Source organism: Phoca vitulina, unplaced genomic scaffold, assembly GCF_004348235.1.
Source record: "Phoca vitulina isolate PV1807 unplaced genomic scaffold, GSC_HSeal_1.0 scaffold20, whole genome shotgun sequence".
NCBI lineage: Eukaryota > Metazoa > Chordata > Mammalia > Carnivora > Phocidae > Phoca > Phoca vitulina.
This window is the reverse complement of record NW_022589723.1, coordinates 31,143,134-31,168,811: the sequence shown is the minus strand read 5'-3', so window position 1 is coordinate 31,168,811 and position 25,678 is coordinate 31,143,134. Positions and strand designations below refer to the sequence as shown.

At 53.5% G+C, this 25,678-nt stretch overlaps 1 protein-coding gene across 1 annotated transcript in view; it reads left to right on the top strand.

The window, feature by feature from the left end:
- Positions 1-380: 380 nt before the first annotated feature.
- IGDCC3 (immunoglobulin superfamily DCC subclass member 3) overlaps positions 381-25,678 on the top strand; it is a 39,313-nt gene continuing 14,015 nt past the window's right edge. The window contains exons 1-2 of the mRNA XM_032417998.1: positions 381-607; positions 1,844-2,149. Coding sequence (XP_032273889.1) covers positions 1,876-2,149 — 274 coding nt within the window. The 5' untranslated portion in view covers positions 381-607; positions 1,844-1,875. The remainder of the gene's footprint in view (positions 608-1,843; positions 2,150-25,678) is intronic.

Here is a 25,678-nt window from a genome sequence, read left to right as displayed (position 1 = left end):
CTCACGTGCCCGCCCTTCCCCGGAGGGTGCGCAGGCAGAGCGCCCCTGGCCCCAGGCTCGGGGGCCTGCCCGCGTTGCTGCCCAGAGCTCCGTCACCACCACCCTGTTCCCTCGGGGGCTGTAATGGGCCCATCTCACGGGAGAGGACCGCAAATCTAGGGCCTTCCCCTTCCATCCCAGATTCTCGGCAGACACATCTCGGCGGTATTCTCTCTCCTCTCAGCTCCGGAGAAGCAGAATACCGCGTCCGCATCTAGGAGAAACTTTATCCCTCGACTGCTATGTTGGGTTTGGGTTGGGGACTGAAGCCGCTGAAACGCAGGGCATGGGGTGGGTGGGGTGGGTAAGGGTTTGAAAGCTTGTGACCCTCAAATGTCTTAAAATATTACATACCCTTGTGGCTGGGGGAATCGTCCGTAACCCCAATCCCCCTCCTCCTTTCTCCCCACCCACTTTCCATCTCCCCCAACCAGAGAGGGCGCTGGTCTGTTGGGGAGGGGCCAGCTCCGGGATCACTAGTTCCCTGGAAGTGTGAAGAGGGGTCTGTGGCTGCCCTTTCAGACCAGGGGGGGTTCATTCCTCCCGGAGTGAAGTTGTAACTGGTCTGGTAAGTTGCTCGTTGGAGAAGTTGGGGACTTGGCATCACGCCTGGGATTGGAGCGCTTGTCCTTCCTGTCGGGCTTCCCCTGATTCCCGGATCACCTTCTTCCCTCTCTCTTCGTTCCCCTTCTCTTCTTCCAGCTCAGTTTTGTTCTACAGGAGCAGTGAGGACGCAGGGAGTAAGGATTCTAGAAACCTCCCTCTTCCTGAATTTTGGGAAATCTGAGTTGACCCTTGGTACCCCTCAATTCTCCTTATGACAAAGGCAAAACAACCAGCACAAACCAAAACCCAGAGCAACCTGGGGAGAGGCGGTGGGGCTGGTCCATAGCCTAGCATGTACCTGCTACTGCACCCACACATCCTGCTCCCTGCCAGGCATCAGGCCAGGTTTCAGATGCTTTTGCCAGCAAAAATAAGCAATTATTTCTTACTATCTCACTTTATCTTTGTTTTCATAGTGACTTTGAGTCTGTTCATCTTGTTCAACAACTCTATGACCCAAGTTACAAGACGTTCCTGATTTAAACAGATGAGGAATGGGAAGCTAGGACAGGTGGAACCCCTTTGCCTAAGGTCCCATCCTGAAACTCTGTGAGGCTGCAGTGTTGAGCCAGAGTGACCACAGAAGTGGCAGCAGCCGTGGTCTAACTGTGTTAACTAACCGTGTTACTTTTGGATCTCAGATTTGTTACTATTAATTGTGACACCCTGGACAAGTTGCTTCATTATCTCTGGGCTTCAGTTCCCTTATCTGTAAAAAGAGGAAATGGTACAAATAATATCTCTTTCTGAGGTGGTCTGCTGATTGAGAAAGATACTGCATAAGACAGCACTTTGTAATGCATAAAGTTCTATATATAATATGGGGCGCCTGGGTGGCTCAGATGGTTGAACATCTGCCTTCCGCTCAGGTCATGATCCTGGGGTCCTGGGATCGAGCCCCGCATCGGGCTCCTGGCTCAGCGGGAAGCCTCCTTCTCCCTCTCCCTCTGCCTCTCCCCCTGCTCATGCTCTCTCATTCTCTCTCTCTCTCTCTCTGTATCTCTGTGTCTCGAATGAATAAATTAAAAAATCTTTTAAAAAAAGTTCTATATATAATAGAGATTTCTATTAACATTACCGAAAGATGGGGTGGGTGCACAGAGCCAGGGAGCTTGGGACACCTGTGTATGAAGTTCTTCCTGCCTGTTCAACCCACACTAACCTCTCCTTTTCCTTCCATCTCCCCTGCCCTATACAGGTCTTGGCCACTCTGCCGAACTGGCATTTGCTATGGAGCCAAGTGATGATGTCGCAGTCCCTGGGCAGCCTATAATGCTGGGCTGCAGGGTAGAGGGGACCCCTCCAGTGAGAATCACCTGGAGAAAAAATGGGGTAGAGTTGCTGGAGAGTACCCACTCCACCTTGCTGGCCAATGGGTCCCTGATGATCCGTCACTTCCAGCTGGATCGGGGAGGCAGCCCCTCAGATGAGGGTGACTATGAGTGTGTGGCTCAGAACCGCTTTGGGCTGGTGGTCAGCCGGAAGGCTCGAATCCAGGCTGCAAGTAAGTGGACACCCCTTACCGTTTTTTTCCCAGACTGGGGATCCAGGGTCAGCCCAGGGGTTGGGGGCAGGAGAAGCAGTTCCCTCTTCTGCAGCCTTCTGGAGGACTAATTTCTCAGCATGGGTCAGTTGAGAGGTACATAGTAGTTATTTGTGGTGGTGGAATTCTATCCTGTACTCATTTAACTGATTGGAATGTGATTCGACAAGAATATAGCCAAATACTGCTGCGGGGGAGAGGGAGAGAAAGAGGGCCAGCTTTATCCAGCTCCTGGGTCAGCGTGTCTTAGCTTCCACATGGCTGCATACTGTGAGCATCCCGGTCCATTGAGTAGGATTCTTGTGTCTCAAGAAACAACTGTCATACTTTATGGGTGATTTAAGAGAATTTTGAAGGGTAATTTGGCTTCGTGCAATTTTAAATTATGTGCTGACTTTCAAATCTTTTTGGGTAGGATAATGATATTCTGAAGCTTGTCAACAATACATTTTACAAAAAATATGGTAGATGAATTTCAAGGTTATCACCATGATGACATTACTCCCACTCACCTTCATGCTAATGTGCCTCTTTAAAAAAAATTTCAGCTTTATTGGGGTATAATTGACAATAAAATTATAAGTATTTACAATTACAGTTACATTGTGGTGACTTGATATCTGATGTGTTTTGTACAGGAACGAAAGAGCCAGGCGGGGTGTTTCAGTTCTAGAATTGTTCTTTGCTTACACTGATGGACCACGAGTTGTTGTGATGAAATGATGGCAGTGTTCTACTGCGCTGGCCCGCAGAAATTCTGTTGTTCTTTAGTTTGTGCACACTCATGGGTGTGTAAACCAGAATTATCTATGGATTTTGAAGGTGGCAGGCTGGGGGGGGGGGGTGGCAGGGTGTATGTTGTGCTTGAGAACCTCTGCTCTTGAGAGAAGGAAAAGTTGTAGCAAGTGGTAAGTGTTCTCTACCCCACAACTTCATACTTCTGGGGGAGTGTCCGTCCCTTAAAGATGCTGCTTAAAGAGGCCACACCTTAAAGGTGTTGGTAATAATTCTGTTTTTTAAAAGATTTTATTTATTTATTTGAGAGAGAGAGCACAAGCGGGGATGGGGTTGGGCAGAGGCAGAGGGAGAAGCAGGCTCCCCGCTGAGCAGGGAGCTGACATGGGGCTCCATCCCAGGACCCTGAGATCATGACCCGAGCCAAAGGCAGCCGCCTAACCGACTGAGCCACCCAGGCATCCCGTATAATTCCAGCTAACACTTACCAAGCCCTTGCTGTGTGCTGGGTCCCCTGCCTAAGTTTTCTACATGAATGATCTCGTTTAGTCATCACAATGGTCCAGGCAGATAGGCAGTCTTTGCCCCCCTTTGACAGATGAGAAAACTAAGACTGAGAGGGATCCCATGACACTGCAGTAGGCAGAGGAACTGGACTGCAGTCTAGGCAGCGGGAACCCTTCCCCTCATGCTTAACCCCTATGGCATGCCGCTGCTTCCCCGGCTGATGGCCGGCGGGTTTCTTCCTGGCTCTGAGGGCATTTGCACAGTGGCTCGGAATGGCTGGTGAGTGCTGAATCGTTCTGAGGCAGGAGCCCTCTCACTGAGTTTAAGATGCCCCTTTGTTCTAAAGAAGGCTGATTCAGGCCCCCATATGGAGCTCTCTGGGAGGCAGCCCTGGACCTGGAGACCGAATCGCTTCTGGCTCAGCGACCCCTCAACCCCAGCCCTCGGGGTGTGAGGAAGAGAAGCCTGGACGTGGACGCAGGGTGGGGCCCCCGGGAAGATTTGCCGAGGAGAGAAAGGAGATTTCTCGGGGAGAGGACCCTCACACTCTCCCCGGCTTGTGTCAACACTGGCCCCTGCATCGCCAGCCTAGAATTCTGGGAGATAAATCCCAGGTGTTTATATATAGCTAATTGTAAATGTGCTTTTCTATAAATGGTAATACCTTCAAGATGTTTGGTTTCCTTAAACTCCTACAGTATAAGAAATTGAGCTGTGGGCTCTGGCTGGGGGAAGGGCCAGGGGGTGAGGTCAGCCTGGTTAATCCTTTGGGGTCCTGAGGACAGCTGGGGGGTTGCCTCTAAGCACCGGCAGTCTGATAAGGCCTCTCTCTCCCCTGCAAGGCTTGTGACCCCATGGGGGAATGCTTGGATACCAGGCAACCGGGTGGCTGGATCTCCTTTTCTCACTTCACAAGCTGATGTCCCTAGAAACCTCCAAAGCTGATTAGCTGCGTGAGTCTTCTCCTTTGGTAATAACTCCCTGCCCGTGTGCCCGCAGACACTGCAGATGTTGTGTGACATGGGGGGGGGGGGTGCCTTGCTGAAAGGTGTGAGGAGCCCTCTGGAGCCCCCTGCTTCTACTGCCTGCTCCCTGGGGGCTGATGGGGAGGGGGCAGGCTAAGCACCTCTCACAGACACACAGTCCACCCAGTGGATTCACCAGTGGGGCACACAGGGGTCCAGGTCTGTGGGGGCAGCCCTGCTGGGGCATCTGAGCTCCGGGCCGGAGGCGACAGCTAGGAGCGCTCCCTCTTCCATCCCAGGGGCCTCAGATGTTATCATTGGAAAGGTGGCCTGGCCAGGTAGGGCTACACTGCAGGCTGATTCCTTGGGGGCTTCAGTCCCCAATATCTCCTTTTTAGGATGGAGTGGCTCAGGGTCCTAAGAGGATTCAGCTTCTAGCACGTCTGGTTTCTCTGCTCTGCAGTTCCATGTGCTTATAGTTTGGAGGCTGCAAACTGAGACACTTGTTAATAATGAGACAGACCCTGGACAAGTGGGCCAGTTTCCTCACCTGTGAAATGTGCATATACTCCTACATTTGTGGGATCGTTGTAAGGACTGGCACACCCCACGATTTGCCTAGTACATAGGAGGCACAAGGGGGCCAATACTTCATTCTCCATTGAAAGGTGATTTTACTGACATTGTCAGCAAAAGCAAACCGCCGGACTCCGCTCCCAGCCCCCAGCTTTCTCCCTCACTGGGATTCAGTTAGGAAGTACACCAGGGAAATCTACCAGGGAGTGGAATTATTGGAGCCAGAGAGCAACTTGTTCTGTTTTAACTCTTTCCTGGGAGGGCCTGGGGATTCTCCCAAGCCTCAGAGTATGGGCTGAAGTTGGGTTGGCCTGTGAGACCCTCTGCCATCCCTCTGGACGGCTCCAGGGAGGGCATGTACATCACCTGACCCAGTGGGAACATGTACATTGATTCATCCCTGTTGAAGTCTGTGCACCTGGACGATCCCAAAGAGGGATGGGCTATGGGGCACCTGGCTGGCTCAGTAGGTGGAGCAGGTGACTCTTGACCTTGGGGTTGTGAGTTTGAGCCCCATGTTAGGTGCAGAGTTTACTTAAAAATAAAATATTTTCAAGCACCTGGGTGGCTTAGTCGGTTAAGCGTCCCATTCTTGGTTTCAACTCAGGTAGTAATCTCGGGGTTGTGGGATTGAGCCCCGTGTTGGGCTGTGCTCAGTGCAGAGTCTGCTTCAGATTCTCTCTACCTCTCCCTCTCATTCACTCTCTCTCTATCTTTCAAATAAATAAATAAAATCTTTTTTTTTAGAGAGAGGGAGAGGCAGGGGGAGGGGCAGAGGGAGAGAGAGATTTTTTTTTTTTTAAGATTTATTTATTTATTTAAGAGAGAGAAACTCAAGCAGACTTGGGGTTGAGCCTGATGTGGGGCTTGATCCCAAGACCTGAGCCGAAACCAAGAGTTGGATACTCAGCCGACTGTGCCACCCAGGGCCCCTGAGAGAGAGAATCTTAAGCGAGCTCCACACTGGGCTCAGTCTCACAACCCTGAGATCATGACCTGAGCTGAAATCAAGAGTGGGACATTTAACCGACTGAGCCACCCAGACACCCCCAAAATGAAATCTTTTTAAAAAAAGATGGGCTAGATTCAAGGAGGGGGGATGATTGGGGGACCCGCCCCTAGGTCCCCTCAGGCAGACGTCCTCAGTCCCTGACCTTCATTCCTGGTCTCAGGCCCTTTGGAGAATCGGAGCAAAGATCTATGTGATCTAGAGCCGGACTTCTCCAATTCTACTGTGCCCATGAAGTACCCGGGGAAACTGGTCAAATTCATGTTTTGAATCCGTAGGTCCAGGCCAAGGCCTGAGGTCCTGCATGTCTCGCGATGCTGATTGCTGCCGCTGGTCCACAGGTGCTAGAGTAGAGCCCACCCCCAGGCCATCCATGATCGCTGGTGTGGGGGTCTGTGGGCAGCACAATGAGGTTGGTAGAATGTGGGCGCAGGACCAAACCTACGTGGCTTTGAACCCCGGCTCTGCCACTCACCGATGAGTTACTAATCCTCTTGAGCCTTTGTGCCCTCATTTGTAAAAATGGTCATAACTCCATCAGCCTATCAGGTCTGTTGGAGGAGGAAATGAGGTGATTGGGCTGTAAAAATCTGGCACGGGGCTTGACCTCTGGAAAATGATCATTAAGGCAGTATTGTCAGTGCTAGGTCCTGACCACTAATTTAGGATGAGGTTCAGCCTATCTAGACGGTGGCCCGGTTCTCAAAGAGCCAGGATCGCCTCCCTCCCAGCCTGGGGCTGTCCCGACGGGGCGGGCCCAGCGGTGGTTGTGAGGGATGACTGCAGAAGCAAATATACCCCCACTGGATGGACTTGGGCAAGTCGCTTACCCGTTTGGAGTCTTTATTTTATATATATAATACATTTTTTATCTTTTTAAATTCCAATGCAAATTGTTTACACTTCACTTATTTTTTTTTTAATTTACTTTTTTTTTTTTTTAAGGTGTTTTATTCCTTTATTTGACAGAGAGAGAGATAGTACAAGCAGGGGGAAGAGCAGAGGGAGAGGGAGAAGCAGGCTCTCCACTGAACAGGGAGCCCAAAGTGGGGCTCCATCCCAGGACCCTGAGATCATGACCTGAGCCCAAGGCAGATGCTTAACCAACTGAGCCACCCAGGCAGTCCAAGTTTACTTAATTTTTAGTAATCTCTATGCCCAACGTGGGGCTCAAACTCATGACCCCAAGATCCAGAGTTGCATGCTCTACCAACTGAGCCAGCCAGGTGCCCCTTAACCTCTCAGAGTCTTCAAAATGGGGGAAATAGGACTTACCAACAAAGCACGTTGTAAGGATTACCTGTGACGGTCTGGGTAAAGAACTTAGCACAGTGCAGGGCCTGCAGAAGATGTTCCTTAAATATTAACATTATTATTCTGAGAAATGCAGAGTTCTAAGCTCCTCTTGTAGTGATTCCAGGAAGGCCCCTGGTGAGTCCAGACTCCTAGAAAGAGGCTGTGCGGTGTGGCAAGACGGGGGTCTCCTGCTGCCTCCACTTACTTCTCAGGCCCTCAGGTACCCACTTCTAAAATCCGATTCCCGTCTGAGCGAAAGCGGTTTAACCAGCTACTCAGGAACCCAGCAGCAAGATCCATAGTTGTGTGGATCTGGGATCAGGGTCTGGACACAGATCTGTGGAACCAGGTCAGAGGGGGTGACGACTGAACCATGGGCTGGAGCTAATGGGGAGAACAGTTTGTGGAGGGGGGAGGCTCAGCGTATTGAGGGGACCCCAGAGTGTTATGGGGTAGGGCAGTGGGCTGTGGAGGGAAGTGGTTCCTGGCACAGGGGCTGGGAACCCCAGAGGCCTATGGCACCCGGAGGTTGGACACTCAGGCCTGGTGTATGGAGCCCAAGCTTTTCTCTCCTCCTTGAAGGGCAGCGCAGCTGGGGTAGGCCTGAGGAAGCCTCCCACTGCCTCTCAGACACACACATCTGCCTACCGGGTAGAGCAGGAAGCAGGTGTCGCAGCGGAAATGTCACTGGCCGTGCGGAGGCCGGCTCTCCTTGCTGGCAGCCCACCTGTACGTAGGCCAGTCAGGTGCAAATGGGGGAGGGTCAGGCCCTTTTTACGTGCGGGTCGATACCCCTCCCTGACGCTCCTCTGACATTCCTGAGCAGCTGTGAGGTGTGATGGGAGGGCCCTTGCCCAGACACCAGGGGGCCTGTGTGGCTCTGGGCAAGTCACTCACCCTCCCTAGGGTCTGCTTTCCTCATTGTAAAACTGGGTGCTTGGGCTCAGGGTCTTCTCTGCTCTGAGCTGTGAAGGCTTGCTTGCCAGCCAGCCGGTCCTTGGGACATGCTTGCCTCTGCTGGGCCTTTTCCCAGTCTCTTCTTGCCCCTGTTTATCCCTTAGCCGATCCGTCCCCGAAGACCACTCAGCTTACAGTAATTTCTTCTCCCCCTCCTACGGCGGGGAGTATTCGCGGTCTGTGGCATTCAGGCTCAACCTTCCTCTCAGTGATGGCTGCTTACATTGTTAAGTAACTGGTTTGTGGCTGGATATTCCATCTGTCTCCTCAACTAGATTTTAAGCTCCTAAAGGGCTTCTCTTTTGTATTTCCCACGTCCCCTGCCTGTGGAGCTTGGTAAAAACTAAATGAACATGTGGCCCTCCGGGTGCAAAGCTCTGTCTCTCTTGTTGCTCTTGCTGCTTCGCTTTTGCTTTCTCTCTCTCTCTGTGTGTCTCTCCTGGCTTTGTAATTGATAGCATAGCTCCAAGGAGCAGAAGCTCGTGAGCAGGGCGGATCGGCAGGGGAATATAGCACGCTCAGGGCACGATCGTGGGGTGGCTGCCGCTGCGTGTTGATCTCCAGAGGAACCGAGACTCTTCCTCGCCAGATGGGGCGTGAAGCGGAGACCGAAGTGCTTGGTACCCTCCAGGCCTGGGTCTCGGGGTCTCCTGCCTTGGACTTCATTCCCTGGCTGGATGAGGCCCCTGTCCCTAGGCACATTGGCCCCAGCTGAGGGGGGAGGGCCCCAGTCGCCCCCACCCGCAGGACTTGAATCTGGAAGTCGAATGCTTCTGGTTCCCACACCTTGGCTCTGCTGTCGCAGGCAGCCAGCTGGCCCCTTGAACACAATGTGCAAATCTCCTCTGTTCCTGTTCCCGGCATTGTCCGTGGCCGGGCGCCTTGGCTGGGAATGTGGGCCCGTGAATAGGAGAGGCATTTGCAGCCTGCAAATGAAACAGGCCCCAGCCCCCCTTAACCCCCTGTCCCCTCCCCACCCCCAGGGAGAAAGGACTTTTTCACTCCTGGCTTTCTTGTATTGCCTTTCCCTCTCCTCTCCAGAGTCCCTGCCGGCGTGTGTGTGTGTGTGTGTGTGTGTGTGTGTGTGTGTGTGTGTCAGAGAGAGAGAGACTTTTCAGAGCAGCTTGAAGGCTGTTCTACACAGGCTTCAGAAAAGTAGAATGGAACAGAAGGGCACCCAGGATGGAAAACCAAACAGCTCACTGCTGTCTTTGTTTAAACTGGGCCAAGTGATTCCAAGAATGTCTGTCTTGTGTAAATCACCTAGGGCACCCTAAGATTCTCTGGCCATAGCCTTGTTGCACCCAGGAATGTAGAGACCAGTAGTGTGTGTGTGCTGCCACGTGGACCTGTGTGGGGACCTGAGCATACAGGTGTGTGCCTGAAGGAGGTGTCTGGGGCCCAGGATTGGGGCCCATCTCTTCTCCAAGGGCTTCCCTTGGCACTGTGGCCAGACTGCAAGGCTAGAGTGGACAGAACAGGCACAGGGCAAGAGGCAGTGGTAGAGGATTTTTAGGTCCTACAAGGAGTGATACTTACCCAGCCAGCTGAAGCGAGAGAAGAGGGAGACAAGCCCTAGGTCCCTGGTGGAGGGTGGGGGCTTACCTCATGGGCACGTGGCCATGGCCAGAGCACCTTGGGAGTCAACGCCATATTCTTCTTTTTTTTTTTTTTTTTAAAGATTTTATTTATTTATTTGACAGAGAGAGACATAGCGAGAGCAGGAACACAAGCAGGGGGAGTGGGAGAGGGAGAAGCAGGCTTCCCGCAGAGCAGGGAGCCCGATGTGGGACTCGATCCCAGGACCCTGGGATCATGACCTGAGCCGAAGGCAGACGCTTAACCAACTGAGCCACCCAGGCGCCCTCAACGCCATATTCTTACTTATCTATTAGGCGGGCGCCAACAATCTGACTGTAATCCAAGCCCGCTGGCCTGTGCCGTTCCATACCCCGACAAAGGATCACTCTTTGATTTCTGAGCTTGCTCCCGCTGCCCCCACCTTTGTTCACCCTGCTCCAAGAAATGCTAATCCAACTCTGGTGACTGCCCTCACATATAAGGTTAGGACAGAAGACAGAGGGGAGCAGTCCCAGTGGCTTCCCGAGGAGGGGTGCCTGGACACGTGCTGTTGGGACCAGAGAAGGTGGAAAGGCAGGGGTTGAGCAAAGGCCTGAGGAGGGGCAGGCAGGAGGAGCTCCTGGCCAGACCGCAGGGAGATGGAGGGAGTGGGGAGTATGGGCTACCAGCCAGCCAGCCAGCCAGCCACCCGATTCAGGCAGGGGGAGAAAAATTTGATGCAAAGGGTTCACATCCCAGCTTCTCCCACCCACTTTTCTCTATCTCATCTCTGGATCTTGCTTCCTTTGACACTCTCCCACAAACTGCCCTCCACCCCGGCCTTCTTATGAGGCCATGCTTAGCATCTTTGTCTTTATCGCCCTCAGCCCTTGCTTCTCCTGCCCTGTCCTTTCTCCAGCTCCATTCTCTACTGTTCTGTCCTTCCTCCTGCCTGTTTCTCCAATTGTGGCAACTCCTGGTCCCACCATCCTCTGCTGTGCTGGGAGAGAGAGAGCCCTCTGAGGAGCAAAAGTAGGTGAGCTCAGGCCTGGGCACTGAGCAAAGAGATAAGAAGAGGAGAGACGGAGAGGGTGAGGGTCAAAGATGACCCCCACAGAAATGGTCCATGGCCTCCCCAGCAAGCTGGAGCCCCCTGGGGGCAGACCTTCCCTGGGAGGAATCTGAGAACACTGACCTCTGCTTGGGGCCTGTCTCTGAGCCCGGACACTGACCACGGTGGGTGGTGGGGGCAGCCCCAGGCCGCTCTCTGGAATGCTGGTGCTGGGTTGCAGTAGAGATGCGAACAGTGATAATGGGCAGGAACTGGACTTTCTGGTCTGGCTGCTGCCCCAAGGCCACTGGAATGTGAGGGGGGGACCAGTGAGAGGCTCCAGGGCCTTAGGGCGGGCAGACAGAGACCAGACCACCTAAATGGAGAGGAGGGGCAGACCACCGAGAGAGAGAGAGAGAGAGAGAGAGAGAGAGAGAGAGAGAGAGAGAGAGAGAGAGAGAGAGGGAACTGAGTCCTCGCTCTTTCACTGAGTTGCAGGCTGCAGCAAAAAAACCCTCAAATCCCCGCCTGGCTGGGATCTTGGAGGGCTTCCCAGCCTCCAGCGGGACCACAGGCATCCAGAGCGGAGGGACGAACTTCGGAGCTCATCTGGTCCAAGCTTCTCATTTTACTGACTTGAAAACCGAATCCCCAAGTAGGTAACCTGCCCAAGGACGTGGCTAGTTCTCCAGCCTGGGCAGGTAAGAGAGCCTCTTGGGCGCGTCACACCTCTCACCTGCCTGGGGCCTCTCTGGCTGGAGAAGGGAGGGATCTTTTTATGCGTTCCCCGCACCAACGGGGAAGCTGGGACACATACACATATATTTCTATTTTTCTTGTGCCCTGCCCTGCCCCAGGCCTCATCTGTGGTTGTGGGTCTGGACGTGAGTGTTGGCCAGCAAACGTTGAGTGTGGGCTCCTGCCATCCACGGCATATTGCAGAGGGCCTCCAAGTTTCCAAAGCCCATTGGATGCTGAGCCTTGTGGTTTGAGGGCTACCTATGTGCTGGCACTTGCACTGAACTAACTAGTAAAGTCTTCCTAGCAATATGGGGCTGCACTGTCCTAAGCTCTTGATGTGTTAATTTACTGAATTCCCACAACATTTCCATTTAGAGGTATTATTAGCCCTATTTTACAAATGAGTAAACAGAAGCCCAGAATGGTTAATTAACTTGCCCAAGGGCGCACAGTGTAAGTAGGGAAGCTGGGATTTAAACCCAGGTCTGCCTGACCCAAAGTTTAATGGCCTGAGGGTCTTCAGAGGGGGCTAGGGTCCCTTGAGAACTTATTTAGAATTAATGCCTCAGAAACAGAGCTGGGTGCCTTGGCACGTACAGGGTGGAGATGCGGAGTGTCGGGGGCAGAGCCTTGAACCCTGGGAGCCGCTGCTGGAAGCCCCCGATGTGGAGGGCCAGTTAGGCTGGGAGGCTCTGCATAGAGAAGTCTTGGCCGGCCTGGAGCGCAGGATACAGGTTCCTGGCAGGAAAGGAAGTTGAGAGGGTGCTGGGGCTGCTGGCGGGGGATGTGGGAGTTGCTTCTTCCCTAGGAGGAAAGACAGGCTCCCCTCCCCCGTGGGGCCCCCTCAGCTCCCTTTCCCTTTCTTGTTTCCGCATAATGACGCTGATTGCTCCACATCTGTCATAATTACTCTTTGTTTGAAAATTCAGAACAAATCACAGGAGAGGAACTGGTGTGGCTAGAGAAGGATCCTTCTCCCCAGGGGTCCTGTTGCGGGGGGTGGGGGGGGGAGGAGTAGAGAAGAGCCATAATCAGCCTACAGGAGCCAGGCTGCTGATTGTCCTTGCGCTGTCCCCTTGCCTGGGCAAGGCGGCCTGAGGCCTCCTGGAGTTGGATGCCTCTCTCCCACAACCCAAGGCTGCAGTCCCTGCCTGCTGTGGTGGCTGGGAGAATCCGCCCCCACCCCAACCTGGAGGAGGGGTCTGCGTTGGGGCCCCTGCCCTCCTGGCCCCGCTGAACAATGGGTTGGATGGCAGGCTTCACAGCAGCAGGCTTCTTGGTAACCTGAGCAGCACAGCAGGGAGGGGCAGGCTGTGCCTGCTAGCAGGGTGCAGGGGGCCTTACTGGCACGGGGCGGGGGACAGTTCTGGCTGGGGTCCTTGGATCAGGGTGGGCGCTGGGTCTTGGGGTGACCTCCAGAAACAGGGGGCCTGTACTTCTGGGAAGCACAAAACCCATCCTCTTGGGATCCAGCAGCAGCCCTGGGTGCTCAGTGCTTCCTCATAGTTGCTCCCTGGCAACCTGACCTCTGCTGTGAGCCCTGGTTCCTGCACCCCCTGCCCAGGCTGAAGGCTCTTGGTTTGGGGAGGCTGATAACTCCTGGGGCATGTGCTCTGGCCTGTGGCCCTGCCTGCTATGGGCATGCCTCCATGTCCCCCCTCCCAACGTAGCCCCTTCCCACCTGGGATTGTGTCTGCAAAGCCTCTGCACAGTTCTGTGGGGAGAAATCAAGGGCAACCTGGAATGTATCCCCAGACCCCACCTGTAATAAAACTCCACTTGCTCTTGACACCCTCAAGGAGCAGTAGTCATTGCAAGATGCAGATGGACTTGCACTGAGGATCGGCTCTGGGTTCAAGCTGCCCCCCCCCCAAAGTTGCTGGGCCTCAGTTTGTCTTTGTGGGAAATGGGAGGGAGCACTGCCCTGCCTGGGCTTTGAAGGAGAGAGAATGAGTAGGATCCAGGCATTTGTCGGGTGTTGGGGCCTACCGCCCACCCCCTAGCCACCAAAGGAGGCACCCTTTATTGGGGCTTTAGTGGGCTCTGGTGTCAGCAGGGCAGGAAGCTGGAGGGAGGGGGAGACCTGAAGACAGGGCCCCACCCGAGGTGCCTGGTTTGGACTGGCTTGGAGGGGACACCTCCTGCGGACGCACCACTACTGAGGGTCTCGGATGGACTCAGACACCATCATGCTTACTTCTGTGCCCTCCCTGGATCCCACCTGTAGCTTTTACAGTGTAAATGTTCAGCTCACCCCTCTGTGACTTTGGACCCGCCAGTTCACCGTGGCCTCCGTTTCCTCATAAGTGGAGGTAGTGTGAAAAGCACCAGATTAAAAGAGTCCTCAAGTCCCTTCTCACTTCTAAGGTTCGAAGACACCAACTCGATTTTGTCTTGCACGGCGTCCCTCCTCCCAACCCTTCCCCTCCGCGCCCATCTCCAGGCTCGCTCCAGCTCTCTCCTCCATCTCCCTCTCTCTCTGGCTCTCCTGGCGCGCTGGGCTCGGCCCCCTCCTTTTTTAAATGTCAGGATCAAAGTTTGGCAGAAAAGCTCCCGCGTCGTTCTCACCGCCTTTGCTCCCCCTCGCTGCCGGCCGGCGGTGCACGCGTCCCAAGTCCCCGGACTGCGGGCCGGCCCCACGGCGTTCCGGAGGCGCGCGCTGCGGGAGCCCGGCCGCCCGCGAAGGCCGGCGGCGCGCAGGGAGCGGCTCCCCGCCCCGGGCCGAGCGCGGTGTCACGGGAGCGGCCGCGGGCGGAGGCACGACCCACCCCGGGCACTGAGCGCGGCAGCCTCTCGCCCCGGCCGGGCGGCAGAATCAATGTGCATTCAATTAACCCCGCGCCGCGCAGTCGCTGGCTGCCGAGGCCCCGTGCCCGACGTGTCTGTGTGGGTGTGAGCGAGGACGTGTGTGCGTGTGCAAGTGTGTGAGTGTGCGGGTGTCCTCGCTTCCTGGACTCGGTGCCTCGGGGGCACTACCCCCCCCCCCCCCCCCCGCCCCGGGCTGCCCTGGCCAGGGTGGGAAGGGACATTTTACCTGGGAACTTGGGAACTCGCCCCTACCAACCTGGAGCCTGGAACTGGTCTGGGGCACGAAGGTGGAGCGGGAGAGCGGAGGGCTGGAGGTCCCCCCTGACTCCTCCCCATTGGCTTGGGGTGTAGGCCAGGGACTAGAGCTAGACCAAAGTTTGTGGGCAAATCTTTAAGCAGGCCAGCTCTAGGAGGGAAGGGAAGCAGAGAGGGTCCCAGAGCCTTTACGGAAGGGTAGACTGGAACACCAGGATGGGTGCTTGACACCCTGACAGTGCTCGGGGGTGTTCTCACCGCAGGGCAGACAGGAATGGGGAATGGGGGAGCTCTCCAGGCTTTGCTCATTGACCCCCACCCTACTTCCCTGTTCCTCAGCCTCCTGCCCATGTTTCTCATGTCCCTGCTGTGGGAACAGGCCTGGAAGAGAGGGCCTTGCCCCCAAGTCCTGGATGTACAGAGCTGGGACAGAAGGGGTCTGGTGCGCTTTCCAACATGCTGATTGGCAAAATGGGACTTGGGCTCTAACTCAGAGCCAGGATCTTAAGGAATTGAAATCCAGTCTTTGGCTCATGACAAAATTCTCAGATCTTTTTCTGCTATCTTCACATCTCACCTGGTTTGTTTTTTTCTTCACTCCCCCCCTTTTGGGTTATTGTTTTTCCCCTTACATCCTGGCTTATCTGGAATGTCCCCTTCTTTCTGCAATAATGTCCTTTCACCCTAATTTTTTGAGGTCTCTTAAAATTGTATTTCAAACCTCAAGCACCTCAGAGAAGCCCTAATTTAGTCTCCCTTGCAGATTGGATTAGAATATTCTTGATTCCATTATGTCAGATCACCAGTAATATCACATAGAATGAGTCTGACGATTGAGCCTATTTGATATTCCTGCTCTCCTGTGTTTCTGGTTTTGCTTCTCAAATCAGTCATTTTCCCATCAAACTGTGACAAAAATCAAGATCATTGCAAGCAAGCCAGTAAGTGTAACGTTGATGGGATCAAGGCTTTCCTGAAATAAAACGATGTAGTTTTTATTACATCAATTAAAGAAGCATTCATGGGGCTATATGCCCAGCTTTGTTTTTTGGGGATGGGGCAAATCCGGGGACACAGTCCTTTCTGGGACAATGAATATATAGCTCGTCCCTCCCCATTGGTCTGCAAACTCTTTGAAGCGAGGGGCTAGCTCCTCTGTGCATCCTCAGTGCTGGGTACAGTGCTTGGCCTGGAGTTGGTGCCTGATGAGGGTGAAAGAATGGGGAGCCGTGGGTACATGAAGTGGGAGGCTAGGAATACCTCCTGCCTGCTGGGGGTTACTTAGCCTCTGGGGCTCAACAGCCTGGGTTGGAGAAGGGCAGACAAAGTTAAGTCAGAAATTATTCCTCAAGGGCCCACAGGTGTGGTTTTACCTACACCATTCTCATCAGCTACCTTCTGAGTCCCTACTGTCAGGAGCAGAGAGTGGTCCTGCATCTAACTGTACCCTGTGTCTCCCATCCCAGCCTCTTTTGGTCTTAAAGGGCACCCCTCTCTCCCTATTCTGTTCCCTTCCTTGAAACATCCTACTTCCAAGAATGGCCACCTCAGGGAGGGGAGGATTGGGCTGAGCCACAGGTGCTACTCCTTAGGGCTGAGTGGGAAGGGCTTGGCCTGACAAGTTCAGACCTCGGTCTTGCCACCACAGGAGAGGTGGCTACCGGTACTCAGTCACCTTGGGGTGGGACACCCTCCCAGGCAAGCTGGAGAAAGTCCCAGAATGCCAGAACAGTGGCCTCACCCCCAAAAGAGCTAACAGGCCAGGCCCGTTTCCATGCTAACAAGCATCCCTCTGCCCTCCAGCTTCCTGTGATCCCCTTTGCAAGCGCTATCCCTGCATGTACATGCCAGCCTTCCTGTTATCTTAAAAAGTCATAACCATGATAACAAAGCCTCCTGTGAATATTCACATGTTGCTGTGGGAATGGATAAGGGGGGAAAAGCCCACTATCATTATTATACTCATTATCTTTCTGTCAGAATTCTCACCCATGGAGCATTTTTTAAACTTGCTTATGGTGTTCAGTTTGGGGAAAGAAGAGATACTAAGAGAAAGAGGCTTCTTTTAAAAGCACTTTTTCAGTTAAAAGTATTGAGTCTCTAATTTGGGCCTGGAGGCTCCTCTTGGTTTTTGAATAGTGGATCATTTTCCGAAGTATAATTTATCTGGGGATTAGACATTCAGGCACTCTGACTGAAATCTGGGCAAACCGTAAAAGCACACATATAGTAATAATTATATTTGTAGTTTCTGCTTGAATGGTCATTTCAGTCTTTTAAGATGAAGCTGGAGGCCTGTATAACATTAGAATGATCTTTGATCTGCTACTAACTTTTTTCTTTCAAGTTTTTAATTCCAGTTAGTTAACTGCTACTATCTTTTGTTTCCTTGGATAAATCCTTTTTTCCTCTAGATCAGGGAACTTGAAGCATCATTCCTTAGAGTCCCTGTGTCTGTGGAGGGGGCACAGGGTCTGGAGATGGGGAAAGAGGGAGACCAGATTGGAGAGGCTTTCAGGCCTCCCACATTTACCCCATCCACAGCCGCTCTGCTTTATCTTTTTGTTTTGTTGTTCTCTAAACCAATTAACTAGGCAGTTAATTGTTCTCTAAACCAATTAACTAGGCAGATCAACTAACTAGGCAGATTGGCTGAAGCAGTGGGTAGTTCACCAGCAGCAGGGGGGAAAAGCCCACTATGATGGCTAGCAATCTTAAGGTTCTGGAGCCTTAGGCAAAAAAAAAAGAGAGAGACTCTAAGATAAAGATTTAGGAGAATTATAAAGAAAAATATTATGACCACATCTGAGGGTAGAACCAGAGTTAGAGTAAAACTTGATTCAGAATTGAGTCAGAAAAACAGTGAGCTATACCCAGAATTTCCTCTCCTTTAGAAGCATGCTTTGCCTGAATCACTGTTAACAGCTAGTGCTTGTTACCATTAATTATGGTTGGGTGGTCAGAGCAAGGCAGAATTTTGGCTCAACAAGTGTTTTCCATTCTTTAATTTTATTCTCAAGTAAATGGGTGAACGGGTAGGTAGATGGTTGGTCCTGTTTAAGAGTCTGGCTATGGGTTGCCTATAACGGGTTTATAATCCAGTTGTGGTCACTCAAACATTAGAAAAGATTGCAGCCTCAGAAAGAGCTCTGTGATACGCATCCAGTCAGTGGTGCTAACTAAGGGCTACGGGTGCAGCCCAACAGTCTACTGCGGATCAAGCAACAGACCAGACCCTTGTATCATTTGATAAGCCTGATAGGGCACTGGAACATGTGTATAACATTCTTCCTTTAGGCAGAAAGAGTCGAAGAGCCCATCAGAAGGGATTAGGAAGTGTGTGCTTCCAGGAAAAGGATATTGAAGTAGCTCAGTTCTCAAATCAACAGATCTCAAAGAGCATCTATCCTCTGCCTACCTGCCTCTGAGCTAAGGGCTCAGAGATAGATAAGACCCTTCCTGATGTTGAAGGATGTAATCTCCTGCTCCTTCCCCTTAAAACACACACACACCCCAACAACAACACCTTATTTGGTGGTGATGGAGAAGGCAGCCTGGTATAGCCCACAGAATCTACTGAATGCATAAAGAGTGTGCTCATCAGCTTGTCCATCTGTATGGCGATTTCCTTTCTTTCTGATTTCTAAGCTGAGCTTTCTTATATCCTTATGCTTAAAAGGTGTGGGGAGATTCCCCGGGGGCAAGTAGGGTTTCTGATGCTGAGCGAGGGTTCCACAGGCCTGTGGTTGGAGCGGCAGTCTTACCCATCAGCCCACCACTCTCCCTGGATCAGAACAGTGGCCTGGGTGCTTGGGGCACCCCATCCTGACCCTCTATAATTCAGACCTCCCTTTTTCAACCATGTCCCTCTTCCTCCCTGAGGAGGCCAGTCCCTCCATCAGTCCAGGCTCCCCACAGCTCATCTAACTTCCCCTTCATTCCCGGGTCTTCCTCTCCGGCCTTCTGTACTCATCTCTCCCAGCCATCTCCCGAACTTCCCCCAGCCCTGTGGGTTGGTGGCACACAGCTGGGCACCGACCCGCGGAAACCCTGGCTCCCTCGCCAATTGTCTCACGTGTTCCCAACGACATCTAATCAGGCTGGTGAGCGCAGGGCCCAGCCTGGTTTTCGGAGCCGAGGACAGCGCTGGGCGAGCCCAGTAGGCGCCCGAAGAACCTGCGGGTGGAGAAGGCAGGTGAGGAGCTGGTGGTGGGGCCGGAGGGAGCCCGGGGCGGTTGCACCCGTACGGCTTCCTCAGTTTCCCCGGGCGGCGGCGGCTGGGCCCAGCTGGGGAATTTGCGCCGCCGGGGGGAGGGGGCGGCGGGAAATGGTGCCTCGCTCGCCCCAGCGACATCAAACCCTCGTTTGGCGTGTGAGGACAATGGCTGTCTTATTTTCTCCATTCGCCGCGCACAATGCCGGATTCTCTCATTCACCCGCGGCGGTGCGAGCGAGGTAATTAGCCAGCGCCATTCAGCGCGGACACTACCGCTATGCGGGGGGGCGAGGGCGCCCGCCCCGCGGGGATTAGCGGCGGGTCGGGGTGTGCAGCTGCGGCCACTTCAAAGGGGCCCGGCGGCCCGGCCGGCTGTGGGAACCGGCGCTGCCTCCCTCGGGAGCCGCCCGCCCGCCCGGCCCCGGGCCGCTGCGCGCGGGACCCCGCGCTCCTCCCGGCCCTGCCTGCGCCCGCCGCCCGCGCTCCCCGCCGCCGCCGCTGGCCCGGCTGCCCGCGCCCCGAGCTCGGCGGCCGCTGTCGCTCCCCATCACACTGCCACTTTCATCACGACCTCGAGGGCTTCTTTCTTTCGAGTCCCGGGAGTCAGAGGGCACGGGGTGGGGGGGACGGAGTGGGGGACGGGGGAGGAGCGAGGGGGATGGGAGCTTGACACAAAGCGCTGACCTCCGAGGAGAGGAGCAGATGGTCCCACTTACTCCTGCCGCCGAGAGAGCGGCTCTCAGGGCCCCAGGCTCGGGGCGCTGACCCGGCCCGCCGTGCCGGGGACTGTGCCGGGGGCCCCGCGACGCCGGTCTGCCCGCCCGCCGCCCACTCTGCGCCTCGTGGCATCGCAGTCAGACCGCCTGGACCAGCCCGCTTCGAGCAAAGCTTGGGGTGGGGGGGAAGTGGGGGGGAGGGCAGGCTGTGCTGAGAATCTGCTCTTATGGGATGCTGGAGCCTCAGGGAAGATCAGATTCTCAAGAACCTGCCAGACCCGGGGTTCCCAATCCGGGCTGTGCGTTTGGGACACCCCGGTGAGCTTTAATAGAGCTACAGATTCCTGAGCACGGCGCCTGACCAAAGGCTCTGAACCTCTCGCAGTGGAGTCCAGAATCTGCGCTGTTAGCCGGCCTCCTAAGTTATTCTGCTGCACAGCCGAGTGTGAGAACGGTGGCCCGATCTAACCGCTTCATTTTCGTTGCACAAGTTGAGACTCCGGTAGAGGAGTTACCTGCCCCAGACATTGAATTGTGGTGGGTGGGGACTTGCATGCAAGAGAGGATGATGGGGAAGGGCCCCCCCAAACCATATGACCCTTAAAGTCAGCATTCAGGAAAGAATTTATGAATTTATTTACCTAGTGTTTGTTCTAGGAACTCAAGGTAGACTGTTCCCTGCCGGTAAGGGACTCAGGCTCGAAGGTAGATTATGTGTGAACAATGGACTCTAATACAGATAAGGACAAGGAGAGAGGCACAATTCTGCCTCCTTTGGGAGATGTGGAGGATGGGGGTGCTGCTAGAGAAAGGAGCAAAATGTTCCAGGCACAGGGGACAGCAGAAGTAAAGAAATAGAAGTGTGAGCATCTATAATATGTCCAGGGAAGGCAAAGCTGTCTCACATGGTCAGAGTACAAACCACATGAAGGCAGAATTAGCTGGCTTTTGAGGCTAGGAAGATGAACAGGATCTAATAATGAAGACTTTGAATGCCATCCCAAGGAGAGTGCTTTGATTCAAGGCAATGGAGAACCACCAAAGGTGTTTAATGATCATATTGGATGGTTAGGAAGATAATTATGGCTTTGGGATGGGGAAGAAGAGAGAGAGAGGACTGCAAGTGGGAAGGCTGGAGAGGGGAAGCTATTACAGAAACACCTGAAAGTAATAAGAGCCTAAGTCAAGGCAATGGGATGCAAATGAGACAACACACCAGGATTTGGTGACCAGTTAGTTGGGGGAGATAGGGAGAAGGATGGGGCAGTGACCCCTTGGTTTGTTTATAGCTTGGGCAGCGAGTGCATGATGATTAATAAGAGAGGGAGAGGAAGAGGTTAGGGGTGGGTGTGGTGACTCCTTTGAATTTGTGGGAAAGCTTTTGAAACCCTCTATGGGAGATGGTTCTTAGGGCTTTGGGAGACCTCTGACAACTCGAGGGCAAATAAGTCTATTTCCAAGAGTTGGCAGCCCCATACCAACCAAGAAACTCTATAATCCTCTCATGGAATATACTCCCTCTTCCCCCACACAGATAAGGCTTATTGTGGAATATTGTTGGGGTGGGCACCTGCAGGCCTTAATCTACTGTGGTTTGGTGTTGAGCCACCAGAGATTCCGTAGAGCTGTGAAACGGAAAAGCAGCATCGGATCAAGGTTTGAGAATAGGCGAGGGTCCTTTCATGGATGCAGAGGGGACCACTTTACCCAGTGTTATCCTAGAATCTTAATGTTGGTATGGACCTTAGAGATGGTCTTGTTTATCCTGCCCCACTTCCATTTTACAGATGGGGAAACCAAGGTTGGAACTGAAAGGCCACATAGGGAGTCTGTGACAGAGGCAGGCATGATCCCAGGTCCCCTGTCCATTACCTGACCCCTGCAAGTATTAGTCCCTACAAATCCTAATATATGACTCTGGAAATTTGGGGGAAGTATCTGTTTTTGTTGAGTTGTCCTCATGGTCATGTGAAAGCAATTTACTTAATAGCTCCAGCCTGGGCCGCCTAACCAGCCGCCCTTCCGGGAGGTGAGACAGATCCGGTGTCTTGACCAGAACGACGGGAAGTTAAGGATGTTGTGGGCCTGGGCAGGTTTACACAAGGAAGATTGGTGACCCTGACACGGGCAGAGACGTGCAGTCTGTGGAGAGGGGCTCTGCTGGGCCTGGACATTCTCAAGTCTGAGGCAGAGAGGGATTCCCCAGTCGGCCCCCAGCCCCTGACCCTGTAGCCCTGGCTGGCGTGCTTGGAAGCAAATGGACCTCAAAGGCAGACGCTGGAGGAGCCTTTACAACTTGTCCAACTCAACTCCCTCATTTTAAAGATTTTTTATTTTTTGACAGAGAGAGACACAGCGAGAGAGGGAACACAAGCAGAGGGAGTGGGAGAGGGAGAAGCAGGCTTCCCGCTGAGCAGGGAGCCCGATGCGGGCCTCGATCCCAGGACCCTGGGACCATGACCTGAGCCGAAGGCAGACACTTAACGAACGACTGAGACATCCAGGCTCCCCTCAACTCCCTCATTTTACAGAGAAGGAAACAGGCCCAGCGAGGGGCTTTGGTTTTATCAAGATCATACATCCAGTTGCGAAAAGGACTGAGTCTGGCTCACAACTACCCCTCGAGCACTTCCTCCTCCCCGCCATTCACCCCACAGAAGCCACTGGTATTTCGCAGTGCTTTGCCCTCCCACCCCAAACCAGGACAATAGGTTACTCCTCTATTTTATAAGGCCCACCGGACACGGGAGTAGCCCCGCAGGCCCCACCCTCTCCATTCCCTGCCGCTGGGTGTCCTGGATTGCTGATTTGGAAATGCTCAGGGAAGAGCTATCCTGGGCCGAGCATCTGGGTTGTTGATACACTTGTGTTCATAGAACTTAGGAAACGTGTGGGCTCAGGGAGCATTAGTGGGGCGATAACACCGTCTTATCATGGTGCTTATCTGCATTAGTTACACTCCGGGAAACCTGCCCCCAAGCCCTGGGTGCAGCCTGCTGTGCCATGGGGTGTCCCTGACCTTGAGTCCGCATGGTGCTCTTCCTGTGTTTTCCTGGGAGAGTGTATGCAGGTATTCTCAGTCCTGTCCGAGCAGCATTGGAATACGTGGGCCCACCCCATCCCACCCTGGTCGTGATGCAGGGAAAGAGCACCGGTGTGGAGCTAGACCGCTCCAAGTTCAAATGCGTGCTGTAACATCAGTCACCGGCTGTGTCACATAAGCCCCCTGAGCCCCGGAGGTATAAGGGGCCACCACCGAAAACAGTAGGCGCCCCTGCCCAGTGGCACATCCCCCGGCCACGTAAGGCAGGTGCCCTGCCTGTCCCTCAGCACGCTCTCCCCCACTGGAGGGTGCAGAGAGGAGGAGCTCATGGCTTGAACTGGAGGAAGACCTGGAGCCCCCAAATTATGGGCAGAATCATTACAAGCAGGACTTTGAGAGGTTTTATTCTCCTTGGGTTGTAAAGGCCCAGCGCAGAGGTGCAGAGAAGGCCCAGATTGCCTCCCCTGCATCGGTGCCCCGAGCCTTACAGTCCCTCGGAATCAAAGATCGGCCCATAAAGGTTCGACGCTCTCACGAGCCCTACAGCGGGCCAACAGCTGCGTGCAGGGACTTTCCCAAGCTGAGGCTGGCCTCCCACTGCTCCCTACCTCTCCCCATCCAGGCCCCCGTTTGTCAGAGGTGGCTGCCAGGAGGGAGGGGAGCGATGTGGATTTATGGCTGCTGACTTGAAAGACAAAGTTGCCTTTTGTGTTAGAATTGGGGCTGGGGGGCGTAGTGAGCTGGTGTTGGAGTGGGAGGGGCTGGGGTTCGGGGCTGAGGCAGGGGGTAAGGGGCTTGAGGAGGCGAGGTGGCAGACAAAGGGATCCAGAGGCTTCTCAGAGCAGGGTCACCAGGCAAAGGCCTAGAGGAATCGGCAAAGCCGAGCATGGCCTCTTGAGACATTGCAGTCCTCTGGGGCTGTTTGTAAGCAGAGACTATCCACCCACACCCATCCAACACCCAACCCCAGAAGTGCCCCAGCCCCAGAAACATACTCTTCGGATTCAGAACCTGAATTCAACTCTCAGACTTCCCTTTGGAAGCTCAGAGAAGTAAACGCAGGTCTTCTAAGTTCATGCTTTCCCCCACCCCAAATGGCAATGTTAATGTCGGGGTTCTTCCCTAACAGTGAAAGTCAGGGGCAATGTGGGAACTGAGATAGTAGGGAGACAGGGACAGAGTGCTGGGGAAGGTGAGCCTGGGCCAGATAACCCCAAGGACAAGACCAAGATCCCTTTGGGGGTTGTGGCAAACCCCCAGGACTCAAGGTTCTCTGCTACCACCTCCCTCCTTCCCGTGCAAGTTTAGAGATAGGACATTTACAAGTGTTTTGAGGAGTTTAAAGAGCATTTGAGGTGGGACTTGGCTGGCCTCCTTGCCCTCCAAGGGTCATTCTGCCTGGTGGGTCTGGGTGGAGGCCAGAGGAGCCCTCGGTTGCCTGAGTTCAGCAGGTGCTTTAACTACACCTCAGAGAGCCACATCCATCCCCCGGAATGAGCCTGGCCAATAAAGGCATGAGTTTATGGGCTTCATAAACATTTTACTAGAGAAATCAAGGCCTCAATTACCCAGTGGCCTCTTCCAGCTGACAGCTCGCCTATTGGGGCCCCTGTGAAGCCCCAGGCAGCAGTGAGATAGAAGAAGCTGAGCTTGGTTTATACCTGGCTGCCCCCTCCCCTGGCACGGATGCCCCCTCACCATCCAGGCCTTGCAAATTCTGTCTTTATTCACTGCTCTAGAGGGCTTGAGGTCCTACCACTAATTCTCTGGGCCTTAGCCTCTCTGAGGGAAGATGGCCACCCCCTCGGAAAAGACAGCTTCTACTCCCTCTCCCCGCAAGCCCACCTCTTCTGTAACTTCTCAGCTCCCTTTAACTCAAGATTCTACTAATTTCCCTCAGCAACCGCTAGCAAGGAGTTACTATGTGCTGAGCACTTTATAGATATATCTCATTGGGTCCCCTAGTACGGCAGCTTAGCAACGTGAGCTGTTTTCCTCCCTATTTTATACATGAGAAAGGAGAGGCTCTGAGAGATTAAGTAACTTGCCCAAGGTCACACAGCTAAGAGTGGCAGTGTTGAGTTTTGAATGTAGTTCTGTTTGACTCCAGAGCCCATACCATTTACTGTCCCACTACCTCGAAAAGCTCTTAGCAAGTATTTCCCCACTAGGAGCTGAAACTCTTGCTGTGTGAGGCCTTCCTGTCACGCAGTGTGCTAGCCCTAGGGTATGATCAAATATGGGCCTTGTCAGTGATCTAAGTCCACGTGACCAAGAGCAGAGGGAGCCCGCGGGGGCAATGCTAGGCTAGTACTCAAGATGGTCAGGAAGGGGGCTCTCAGCTCGGGCGGCAAGAGAGAAGGCAGCTAGGGGTCTGAGGCCTTGTCTTGGATTTAGACCAGCACTGTCCAATAGAATTTTCTGTGATGATGCAAATATTCTATTGGTGATGTGCCATATTGTACCACTTGTTGTGGCTCATAAGCACTTGAACGGTAGCTGGTAAGTCGGAGGAATTGAATTTTTCAATTTGATGCAATTTTAAATGGCCACATGTGGCTAGTGGCTACCATATTGGACAGCTCAGGGATACTCACTGCAGCTGATGGCTGAATCTGCTCAAGGTCCTCTGGTGATAAAAGGCTCAGACCAGCCCCAAGGAGCTCTGGCCATTTCTAGATGCCCTACTCTAAGGGGGCCTTGCCCACCTAGAGCCTGGCTAGAGGAGGGTCTCTGGACTCAAGGCATCTGAACATCATTTCACATCACAAGTGGCTGAAGGAGTGAAGGGTGTTTCACTTCTGAAGATGTTCCCTAGGGAACAACCCAGGCCTCAAGTATTTGAAGGGCTGTGTGTGAAGAACAAAATTGTTTGTCTTCTAGAGCAATACTATACAGTGGAAATATAATATGAGCCACATAGCTAATTTTAAATTTTCTACGAGTCAGTCACATTTATTAAAAAAAAGAAACAGGCAGGGGCGCCTGGGTGGCTCAGTCGTTAAGCGTCTGCCTTCGGCTCAGGTCATGATCCCAGGGTCCTGGGATCGAGCCC